The 12,849-nt window shown below is 35.0% G+C and overlaps 1 protein-coding gene across 1 annotated transcript; it reads right to left on the bottom strand.

Annotated features, from left to right (window-relative positions):
- Positions 1 to 5: 5 nt before the first annotated feature.
- Positions 6 to 4,723, bottom strand: LOC134257610 (alanine--glyoxylate aminotransferase-like). The gene is made up of 8 exons (XM_062740198.1): positions 4,297 to 4,723; positions 3,499 to 3,577; positions 3,106 to 3,219; positions 2,797 to 2,861; positions 1,107 to 1,207; positions 652 to 722; positions 377 to 461; positions 6 to 105 (listed from the first exon to the last, which is right to left on the bottom strand). Exons 1-8 carry the CDS (start codon positions 4,549 to 4,551, stop codon positions 6 to 8), a joined length of 870 nt encoding a protein of 289 aa, XP_062596182.1. The 5' UTR covers positions 4,552 to 4,723.
- Between the last annotated feature and the right edge of the window lie 8,126 nt (positions 4,724 to 12,849).

Below are 12,849 nucleotides of genomic sequence, written 5' to 3'. Positions count from 1 at the left end.
GATCCTTACCTCCTCGGTCCCTCGTCACACCCCCAGTAGTTGGCCAGGTGGGACATGTCAAAGTAGTAGGACCTCACCGGTGTCTTCCTGTTTAATACTTTACTCCTACAAACATCAATCAAACTCAAATCTACTACCTTAATAACTCTAAAGTTATACTTAATTACTTCACCAGGTACTATGAGCTTTACTCCTACAAAACATAAATAAATCTTAATATAGCTTAAATAAGTTTTTAAATAATAATCATATTTGATTACTTTCCTATGATATTTTACTCATAATAAACCTTAAAGCTAGCTCAATAATTCGAAGTTTTAATATTTGAAGCTTTATTGACCGCGTACTATGACCCGTTGAGCGTATTTTTACTCACTTGGCCTGGTCAGAGAAGGACACAGGACTGACTCCTGGTGGTGCACTTATCACTTTCTGAGCACCGGTGTAGATAGCATCTATCTCTGCAGAGAGCAAGAAAATTAATAGTGTTAGGCTGGATAATATACACAGACAGACATTGAATAGGAACAGGTACTTTATAAAAATATGACATGCACAATTTCACAAAATATAAATTAAAGGTACTAAGCAAAATGAGACTATATATACATGACTGGTATGTTTTTGATTGATGTATGAATGTGACCTTACCCCACTCATCAACAAAGAGTGGTACCCCTCCACAAGCTGCCACTGAGTCAACCAATAGGAGGCTGTTATATCTGTGGAAGAAGGGTTATTTTGATTGGTCAGAAACACATATACCAGTACATGTAGATTATATATACCAGTATATTTCTTTGAAATGTCAACTCAGTTAGTGTTGAATATTTTTTTTTTTTTGCAATGGCATACACTTTGAAAAAGAAATATTCAGGTAAAATAAATCTTGATATCATCATCAACCCTAATAAATAATTAGAACTGTGAACCATGCCCACATGTGTTGAAGCTGACAAAAATGCTCAGCTTAAGATTTCATCTAGCTAATAATAAAGACTAAGTGAATTATTGTGAGAACATGGAATATGAAAAAAAAAGATCAGTCTGCAAAAAGAGCTAAATGTTACACCTGAATACTGTTAAGTATGTCAATACTTATTTACTTATGACAGAGCTGCCCCAGTCCCTCCAAGGGCTGGAGTGTTGACCCTGAAGATTCACCATGAGTCACAAACACTAATGCCGGCTTGTGTTGCTGTAGACCCTGCAGAGCAAAGTTTACAAAGTAAATTAAGGTGGTCTGATCCATAATGACAAACCCTGCAGGGGAAAATAAATTAAGATGGTATGATCCATAATGACAAACCATGCATAGCAAAGTAAATCAAGGTGGTCTGATCCATAATAACAAACCATGCAGAGCAAAGTTTACAAAGTAAATTAGGGTGAACTGATCCATAATGACAAACCATGCATAGCAAAGTTTACAAAGTAAATTAAGGTGGTCTGATCCATAATGATAAACCCTGCAGAGCAAAGCTTACAAAGTAAATTAAGGTGAACTGATCCATAATGACAAACCATGCAGAGCAAAGTTTACAAAGTAAATTAAGGTGGTCTGATCCATAATGACAAACCATGCATAGCAAAGTTTACAAAGTACTTAAGGTGGTCTGATCCATAATGACATATCCTACATTACTTTAAGTATTTTAAGAAAGATAAATAAAAGTGAAGAAAGACATCCATCTCTCTCCATGTTTGTTGTGCACTTTATACAGTGGATCCCGCTTAATCCGATAGTAACTTTGTCAGCCTTCTGTTTATATCAGAATAGCCGAATATTGGAATAGCCGTTTTGCTCCATTACGAGTCCATACAAAGATGTATAGAGCTACATGTATTGACAATACATTGTAACAAATTTCAAACTTGCACTTTCGTTTCGTTTGATTACTTTACCTGGCGATTCTCCTAAAATAAAATGTTAAACTTACTCTGACATCAATTTAAGATGATAACATTTTTTCAATAAAATGAATTATAAAAATTGTTTTTAATAGTTATTGCCATCTTTAATCAGCACATGTTCGATGGCCGCCATTTTGGAAACGGAAGTAGACTAAATGCTTGACTTTATTCCGTACTTTATTTTTTTCCCCGGATAAATGGTACATTAATATTAAACAAAAATATTAAATTGTTTTGTTTTATTTGTTTCTTTAGTATGGTTATGTATTTGATACTGTTTGTGACAATTCTCAAGTCAATAGTCCTGTAAATATGATGCATTTCAATGTCCCAGCAAATTGTCATACACAAGCTAATACGTTCAATAATTAAAATCTAGCTTTAGAAAAAGTTGCAAAAAATTATCATAATTATCGAGTACATCACTTAAAAGTAATTTAAACCCAAACTGATCATCATAACTGTATCTAAACATGTCAATTTAGTGTGCCAATTATTAACACAGGTAAGGTGACTGCGTGCGTTCAGCCGTAACTAATCCCCTAATTATCTACTCAAGTGTCAGACAGTGTAAACAAAGGCTTCACTAGGGAAGTTAGAGGTGTGAACAAGGTCACAATTATCAAAAAATACTATGATGGACCAAATTTTTGTATCAGATAAAACGAAATTCTGATATTTTCTTATCAGAATATCAGGTGAAATTATTAATAAATATATATAGGAAATGGTTTTGTGCTCTGATATTATAATGAAATAGCCGAAATACTCGTTTAACCGCTATCTGATTAAGTGGAAGCCACGTACTGTATATTTGTTCACTAGAGCCTACACATGCAAAATACATGACATATTGTTTAGTAAACATGATAATTAACTCACAGCCTCTACATCCTGGAGTGTGAATACTTGTCCCATTGGCTTGATTATTTTCTGAACAACAGCTCCTATATAGTTATAAACAAGAAATTTTTATTAATATATTTTTTGTATTAAGTAAATCAAAATTAGCCTAAGAGATTGATTAGCCACATGCAAAATAATAAATAATATTTTATTATTTTATTAGAGTCTACATTCTGAAATTCCATAGACTGTGATTAATTAAGATAACAGACAAGTACTGTTGCCATTTCCTTATATCAACTCTATCCATATTTGCTGTGTTTCACTCATCATTTTGTCACTCACCATTTCTTGTACACATGTCTGCAAACCTTTGACCCCAGAGTCCATTCTCACAGATCAGAGCGGTCTCCCCTGGCTCCAGAAGGTTAGCACAGGCCGCCTCCATAGCAGCATGGCCTTAAAATCAAGGTTAAAATAGTTTTTAAATTACTTACAGTGAGTCATGCTTATAGCGAACATCCTTATGAAGAATAGATGGTTACAGAAAGGCATTTAGGGCTGGGTGCATATTGGCCATCTCAGCAATGGCTAAATCATTGTATTGACCTCAAAATCAGTAATAATTGTATACTACCAAATACAATTTACAATTAAAGTACCCGCCAAATTTATTACTTTAAAACCATTACAACTATATTCATCATGAATGAGTTTTAATCTATTGGTGTAAACTACCTGTTCCTGAAACACAAACAGTCCATGTATTTTTGGTCTGGAATGCATACTGAATGCCAGCTTTTACTTCATCCATTATCTGAAGGAACACATTTGAACAAATCAAGTATATTTTGAATCCCCTAAAATTATATAATATAAAGAAAAAGCTGCACCTGTGACAAAAAGTTCAGAATATTATATTCAACTATTGGTACTCTGAGAATGCTCACAATGTTAAATCCCCTCATGCAAAATATGTTTTGTCGACCCTCAATCAAACCAAACTCTCTGCCTTCAGCCTAACGGCCTCTGGCAAACAGTTTGGTTCTTGGGTCTAACAAAACGCATTTTGCCCTCAAACTCAGTCAATAAATGTATAGTATGAGCCTCTTATCTTTTCTCGCAATGTATATGGTCAGGACAGGAATTACACATTTTTCTAAATATGTAACCATGAACTTGATAAAATGACCTCGAGTCAAAGAAATGACTTACTGTTTTATGGCACATGCAATTTTAGATGTGAGGTATGAACAACTGTTCCTGCATTAGAAAATTATATTTAAAAAAATTGAAATATACAAATGCATTATCCCTTTGCTTTGGTGCATAATTATTGGCCAATAACAGTATTTTGAGATGACCCCTCTTTGATCGACCTATAAACCTATCTAATGTAGACACCCTTATTCAGGTATTTCTATGTGACTAGCCATCCATTACATATATGCAACATCAGTCAACATTTTTCACATTTATACATTAACCGTATTACGATTGTATACGAGTTTCACTAGTATCCTGCAAATTCTGTACCTGAGTAAATTCGGGGTGCAGGTGCCCTAATAATGGAAAGGATTGCGCGTTTAGTACACGTGGTGGACAATTGGAAGGGCCTGGACCCATCAACAGCTTGTGGGGAAAATCCATGGGCTTCATCAAGCTCTGCGGTGGGGGTGAGACGCTCGGCATTTTGGTAGACACAAACCGTACACGTTCCAGTTGTGATTTCGTCACAGCGTTCAACACGCAACTCCGGACAACGGTATAGAGAGGGGAAACAACTCGCATTGCAATCTGTTCCCGTTTCCCTGCGCTTTTCTAAATAAACATGATATGTATGAAATGACAGTTCGGGTCACTTATCCCAAGAAATTCTACACGTACACCTCAATATCAAATGACCTGCGTCAGGGATTTTGCGTCGACTAGATCCTAAGCGGCATGTGACGAATCATAGGTGGATCTAGAAACTTGTTAAAGGGGAGGGGAGGCACTGCATCGCTTGTAAACGTAGTGCTCATCGTTCTTGAAAGTAGGGGGGGGGGGGCATTCCGAAGAAAAATATTCAACTTACATGAAAAGGCTTGACAAGCAAAACAAAAAAAGGAAAATTGTCCAAACACTCGAAAATCCTATTTATGGGAAAGGGGGGGGGGGGGGGGGGTAGGTTCCAACTTCTTTGACTACAATTTTTTTTTTTACTCAATAACTCAAACACTCCATTACCCTTATATATTTGACTGCAACCAAAAGTGGGGGAAGGGGGAGGTGTAACAGATTTTCATGAAACATTTACTACAGAAAACATGTCTAAAAAAAGAGGGGGCAATATTAACATCCTTGCTCAACCCCCTGATGCTATGTACCTGACTGAAGCAGTTTTGACACCCCATCTACAGATCTCATTTAAAGCTTTAAAACTCAATTTTGATTCGATCTTATATGTAACATCGTATTAGACCAAAAGGCTTATCGGTATTCATCCATCCATCCATCCATGCATGCATGCATGCATGCATGCATTCGTTCGTTCGTTCGTTCGTTCGTTCGTTCATTCATTCATTCATTCATTCATTCATTCATTCATTCATTCATTCATTCATTCATTTATTTATTTATTTATTTATTTATTTATTTATTTATTTATTTATTTATTTATTTATTTATTTATTTATTTATTCATTTATTCATTTATGTATTTTTATTTACTTTTGTGATATCCTCAACGCTTTGCCAAATGTGCTTATATCTCAATTTTACCTTAAGTTTACGTTTCAAATTGTTTCACTGCAGATAAAATTGATTTTAAGAGTGCGCAGAGAATCAAATTCCTTTGATGTATGGATAAAAATCAGGAATATTGAACCATTTAGCTAGTCATGTTATGAACTTCTAAGACACATTTACAAAATACCAAACGTGCAGGGACGTCAATTTCAAATTAACACGAAAGTAAGTTCTTTTAAAAGTCTCATAGTTAATCCCTATCTACATGTAAAAATCGAGCGCCAAATTAACCGTAACATTAACTTAAGAGTTAGAATACTTTAAAATGGTATATTACGAGGGTTGTTCAAAAAGTTCGTGAACAACTGTCATATCTTTTTTATTTGACGTCATATGTTATCCAAATTTGGTAGAAATATTTTAACAATAACGCCAAATGATTTGTATTATTTTTTTCTCAAAATATTATACGATTTATTCAAAACTTATCCAGATTTTAAAATGCAAAAATTGGACCTCGGAGCAGGTCAAAATTTAGTAAGTTACAGACAATGCTCTAAATGCTTGTAGTCATATTCTCTGTAAAATGGAGCAAATACGAAAAACAACCTAGAAATTCAAATTAAGAATTGATATATCGATTCGTGTACCAAATTATGGTTTTATATTTTGCTTTGTTGAAAAGAAATCAACTTGAGAAGATAGGTAGAAAAAACGACAAAAACGATGACGTTTTAGAACGTCACGGAGCAGCGGATAACGATTCAGTTTTGTATTTTACTCAGGAAAAATCCTGACTAAACTTTAAAAATTTTGGAGAAATCAAAAAAATATATGTCACAAACAAGTTATGTATGTGTGTAGAAATAGTACAGGCAGTAGTTGAGTGACAGAGACTCTGTATCAGCGATACAGAGTCTCTGTCACTCAGCTACTGCCTGTACTATTCGGATGAGGATGACCTGTGAAGAAACGATTTAACTGTAAAAATCTAAACAAAACTTTAAAAAGTTGGAACGTCAAGGAAAGTCATAGGTGCTTCAGAGTTGCTTATCATGTAGCTGCAGATCTCTAGCGTTATGGTTTTATATATTTGTCTTTGACCACAACGCCACAGATCCCATATTGCAACAAGAGGCCCATGGGCCACATCGCTCACCTGAGAAGCTTTGACCATTCTGTTCTTTACCAGATTTCCCCCTTGTAATACATAATGCATCCCCACCCTGCCCCACTGATCATAATTTAGACATTTTGAAATCTACACTACCCCAGGATCCTTCCTTGTGCACATAAGTTTCAGCTTTTTTGGCCCAGTGGTTCTTGAGAAGATGATTTTCAAAGATTTTTCCTGTATATTTCCATGTAAAATTTTGATTACCAATTGTGGCCTCGCCCTTCCCCGGGGTCATGATTTGAACAATTTAGAATCTGCACTACCCCAGGTTGCTTCCACGTATTTAAAGTTTCAGCTTTTCTGTCCCAGTGGTTCTTGAAAAGAAGATTTTCAAAGATTTTTCCTATATATTTCTATGTAAAATTTTGATTCCCCATTGTGGTCCCGCCCTTTCCCCCAGGGTCATAGTTTTTACAATTTAGAATCTACACTACCCCAGGATGCTTCCACATAAGTTTCAGCTTTTCTGGCCCAGTGGTTCTTGTGAAGAAGATTTTCACAGATTTTTCCTATATATTTCTATGTAAAACTTTGATTCCCCATTGTGGCCCCGCCCTTCCCCCGGGGGTCATGATTTGAACAATTTAGAATCTACACTATACCAGGATGCTTCCACATAAGTTTCAGCTTTTCTGGCCCAGTGGTTCTTGAGAAGAAAATTTTCAAGGATTTTTCCTATATATTTCTATGTAAAACTTTGATTCCTCATTGTGGCCCCACCAATCCCCGGGAATTATGATTTGAAGAATTTAGAATCTACACTACCCTAGAATGCTTCCACATAAGTTTCAGCTTTTCTGACCCAGTGGTTCTTGAGAAGAAGATTTTTTAATGACCCCACCCTATTTTTGTCTTTTCTTGATTATCTCCCCTTGTGATGGGACTTGGCCCTTTATTTTAACAATTTAAATTCCCCTTCAACCAAGGATGCTTTGTACCAAGTTTGGTCAAAATTGGCCCTGTGGTTCTTAAGAAGAAGTCAAAAATATGAAAAGTTTACAGACGGACAGACGGACGACGGACAAAATGTGATCAGAAAAGCTCACTTGAGCCTTCGGCTCAGGTGAGCTTAAAAAGGTGCAATTTACGGCGCAATATTTTTTGCGCACTTTTGGGGAGAAATTCTCCACTTTCCAGCATCGGTCAATTTCTTGCCTTTAACTCCCTAATTTTAAGCACATTGTTTAATTGATCTGTATATTTTATCCATCTCCCAATCCTTTATAGTCGTCTCTACAAGTGATAAACTTCGCTTGATTAAAATTATTTGTTAGATTGCTGAAAATTCACTTCAAGCGAGTTTATGTTTATTGCCTGTAGAGAAAACTATAAATGGTTGGGAGGTGGACAAAATATACATATTGGTATGGTCAAAGACAAATATATAAAACCATAACGCTACAGATCTGCAGCTACTTATCATGTGAAAGTAGAGTTAAGTTATAAAAGAAGTTTTAAAAACCTTAAGAAAGGAATTATACAACGAGAACAATTCTTAGAAAATAAATTTCAAGTATTAGAAAAAGGATTTAATGAGTGGGCATTGGATTATACTGTGTGAAATGTATAGGGATAGTATTTTGTAGAAATTCTCGACGCTATGTTTTGACGTTACATTGCCGTTAAGTGTGCTCTGCAGGTACAAAACATGTTGACTTTAAAATGAAGTACTACTAGTAAAATGATTTCTGTTAAATCGAATGAAATGAAACTTTACACATCAACAAAACAAATATTTTTACATATTACAGTGTGCTTATTTTAAATTTCTAGTGAGTAATAAAGATGATTAACATCGTCCACGAACTTTTCGAACAACTCTCGTATATTATATGCATCAGTTAATTTCATGCACGCAACATAGACAAAGCTTACATTACTGACTAGGCAGACACAACAATTAAATTAATATATCATCAAGGTTAATTACTAAAAGGGAATTTAATTTCGCGCATTGTATTGGAAGCAATTAGAATTATTTTTCGTAATAAATAATTTCTGATTTTATACCATTTAGACAATTTCTCCCAAAAACCATGAACCATGAATTTAGATGCATAAAATGAAAATAGTTGCATGAAAAGTGGTTTTTAAAATAAAATATTTTTGTTAGAGATATCCTTCCTGGCTGATGATCGGATATCCTTAATTTGATTTTCTTTCTCAGTGATGCAGTCTGATTGAAATCAACCCTTCCACTAAAAGCTCCTAGGCTTTATATATAATATTTTTACGCGACCATCAAAATAGAATTTAATTTTATATCATTTACATGTTATTTGTCATTTACTGTAATTACATTTTAGTACTATCTCAACTAATATTTACCAAAGATCTTTCTTGCAATTCGTTTTTGAATAAAATAAAGTACATGAAATGAATACGTTTGGGCGTGTGAAGTAAAGTTTGAGATGATCCCAATTGATTTTAACCAATCAAACGCCTTCTTACAAACTTTCGACACATGGAATTGGACTTCCGGATTGCTTGACAGGTAAATAAACAGTAGCTGAAGCTGATAAAATCCCGTGATCAGGTAAAAAGGCATGACAAACTGTTGAAAAATGTGCTTTACGAAGTAAAATTATAGGTAATAACTCTCGACCTGAAAGTCTTTGAATGAAATAACCTTTACCTGCGTTAGGTCTGTTATGTTTTATGTGCACAGTGGCTCTATCAGGTGTCCACAAAGTCCAATGGCCGATTTCACATTAATTAATAAATATCTTACATGCTTTTTATACATGTTCATTTGGGAATTAATGAGGGATAGAGCTTAATTATGATTTAAAGAAGAAATGTTCTAATAAAACGCACATGCTACTTGTCATTGTAGGTAGACAAAATTTACGTATGACAAAGAAGAAGAAAAGAGGATTGACATGAAAATAAGTCATGGATGAAGAAATCAATCAACTGATTGAATATGACTCTGTTTCAATGAGCACAACCTTGGTAATGACATATAATTTATATTACCATACCTTTTAGCTCACCTGAACCGAAGGCTCAAATGAGCTTTCTTTATCAAAATTTGTCTGTGACAGTGTCATCATTTTTAATTTTCACACTTTCATCTGGAGAATCTCTTGGCCAATTTTAACCAAACATGTTCAAAGCATGACCCCTTAGTGTTGGATGAGGCGTCAGGCCACAGAGTGTGATCATAGCAGCGAGTTTAGCTAATAGGAATAAAAAGGAAACTATCTTTAAAAATATTCTTCTCAAGAATGAAAAAGACAAAAATAGTTATACTGATATAGAAGCATCCTCAGGTAATGTAGATTAAGGTTCATCCAAATCCTGAACTCTGGGTGAGGGTGGGGTTACAATAGGCAATCAAAGTTTTATAATGGAAAATATGTAAATTGGTAAATTAATCTGATGAAGAATGGTGGAGCCATGACTCAGGTGAGCACAATTGCCCATGGGCCTGAAGTTGATTTTATTTATTTAGGAGAGGGAAAGAGGTTTGGTCATGAACAATCTTAATATGAATTAGTAACAATTTTATGTCTGAGATAGATGCAATGCAGTATCTTTATTACAGCACATCAAATTTTGAAGAGTCTCAAATTACAAAGGAAAGTACTAAATTATCTGGAATCTGTCTTCAACATGAGGGGTATTGCACAGGAGAATATTTCCAAAGATATTTTGATCTCTTTTCTTTACAAATTCAGCCAATATCATTCTGAGTACACTAAATGAATTTCCTTCCAAATTTAATCTTGCAAACATAATTTTATTTATAGGAATTTTACATGCAATTTATTTTGTGAATTTACAATTTCATCAATATATGAAAGATAAAAAAAATTGTAAATTGTAACGTTCTTCTTGTTAGCAGCAAATCTCATCTCTTCATTGTTAACTTCTTATGAACTTGCATGTACATCTGTACATGGTGTACAATAAATATGCAGTGCACACAATAAATAAAAGTTCATGATTTAAGGAAAAAATTTCTACTATGCCTGAGTATCTGAGCACTCTTAAGATTAAAATCTCGTCTGAGTTTCTCCCTAATTATAAAGACATGATCCAGGATGTAAGTTGAGGTATGTACTTCCTGACTAAGTTGAGTTTCTATGAGAACCCTAGCTAGCAATGAGGATATTTACTATAAGTCTACGTTTGTCTGTGCTCTTGGTCATGCATTCTTCATTCATTTGTTAAATTACACATATTAAGTCTGTGGTTTAACTTAGGAGAAGAATTTTTCATTGAAGTCTTGAGGACTGTAAATTTGAATGTAGGGAAATACAGACTATATAATCTATGCTAAAAGAAAAAAAGAGAAAATATTACCTTATTTACCTAGCTTCATCATATCTCTTTTTAAAGTTTACTAGAATATATATATGTTGTAAAGTTACATTTAGTGCAAATTAAGATGTTTTCATAAACTGAGGTTCAGATGTCATTTAATAAGGAAAAGAAAATGTTAAATTCTGAATGACAATTTCAAAACTATTTTTCATTGGGGTTCATCCAAAGTTTTTTTTTTTGATACACAAAATTAACTACATGTATTAGTATCCCAACAAGAACAAGTTACCAGTTAATGTAACACATAAACTGGTACCTGTCTATCCTGCAGTTATAAGGAATGCATGCCCCATATCAAATTGAACAAATCAAACAAGAAGTGTATGCTTTATACCAGTAATACTATTTGTAATCAGTATGATTTTCACTTCAATATATTAAATGTTTTAAAACTATAGATTCAGATACTTAAATTACCAGCAGTGACACAGTTGTATGACAGTGTTTGATACTGTTCTTTAGATTGAGCAGGCAGAGGGCATACAGGGGCTGTCTCAGACTGAGATACTGACTGCGGCCAGGTTATCAGGGTTCCACACTGAGGAGGATTCTGATGGAGAGGGTTACACTGTAGACGACATTCAGGGGGTCCTGGAGAATAATGAATACACTGATGCCATATCTGTAAGTCTTAATTCAGTAAAAAGTTTTATATAGGGATGTATTCATTCAGGATGTTTTTTGCAAAGAAACAAACACACTTTGAAAGTTCACAACAAAAATATTTGTGAAAGGTTCAATTTTTTAATTCTTTGTAAATAAGTTTCTACAAATAAATTTCTATCAAAATTTCTAAGAATTTATCACTAAAATATTTATATTTGTTAATAACTAGCAATAGAAAATCCATTTCAGTAAAACTACTTGGGGTTATAAACCCATGAAATCTCAGTATTTTTTAAAAGAGATTTTACATTTGTATTCTATACATGTTAACATAAGGTGTGTACTAATTTTATAAAAATTAATAAAGTATGTTTAATGAGTAATCAAATCAAAAATATGTATCTGCCATTCTCAGGTTCAGAGAGAAGAATTGAAACCAGACAGCTTACCACCTGAAGGAGACCAGTCCTCTCAGTACTGTGATGCATGGAGTGCCAAACCAAGTGATGCAAAAAATTCCAATCCTTGTACTTATACAGCAGACAATAGTTTGATTCAACCAGGCAGTGACATAGCCATTACCTCAACACAACCACACTCCTCCCCTTCTGTGATTCCAGAATTAAAACCAGCCCTGGGGGATTCTCTCCCCCCTCCCCTTCTCCTCCCTCCCCTCAGTACTGATGACAGTGATGCCTCAGACAAGTCCTCAAAGAGCGGGTCCCCTGGTCGTGTGTTAAAAATAGTGGAATCCTGGGAGGGGAATATAGATGAATACAACTTAGTGGGACGGGACTCAAGATCACCTCACTCTGGATCAGCTGACACACTCGAGTCCCCGAGGTCAGATTCCTCGGGGGATGTCTCCTCCCCCAGGTCAGGAACTGAGGGGCTTTCCTCGTCCGAGGAGAAGAATCCGTGGAAACCCTCAGCCTACAAGACAGCTCCTCAACCTCTGCCAGGCATGGTCAAACCCAGTATATATTCCCTGGCTAGGAATAGTAACCTGGATCCTAACTTTGTCTCTGAACAAATCCCAGAAGAGAATCTATATGAATGTGTCGCCCCTGTAGCAGAGGCAGTGGTGAAGAAACCTTCTCCCTATGATCCACCATGGTCAGACGACTACACTGACCCGACAGAGTCGATAAAGGGAGGTAGTAAACCACCCAACATGGAAAATGGGAAAGGTAAGGGGATTTCAGACCCTTGGTTTGAATACCATGATCTAAAATTCAAAAAGA

Source organism: Saccostrea cucullata, unplaced genomic scaffold (genome assembly GCF_032062105.1).
Source record: "Saccostrea cucullata isolate Sc308-1 unplaced genomic scaffold, CSIRO_AGI_Scuc_v1 ctg16587, whole genome shotgun sequence".
Lineage (NCBI taxonomy): Eukaryota > Metazoa > Mollusca > Bivalvia > Ostreida > Ostreidae > Saccostrea > Saccostrea cuccullata.
This window is presented reverse-complemented; position numbering and strand designations above follow the sequence as displayed.

Bases quoted from the DNA above. Each gene is read 5' to 3' on its own strand.
- LOC134257610 (XM_062740198.1), bottom strand. From the start codon at position 4,551: ATGCGAGTTGTTTCCCCTCTCTATACCGTTGTCCGGAGTTGCGTGTTG. The intron at 2,862-3,105 runs GTGAGTGACAAA...ATAACTATATAG, and splicing joins AGACATGTGTACAAGAAATG to GAGCTGTTGTTCAGAAAATA. The intron at 723-1,106 runs GTAAATAAGTAT...CTTCTTCCACAG, and splicing joins CTGGGGCAGCTCTGTCATAA to ATATAACAGCCTCCTATTGG.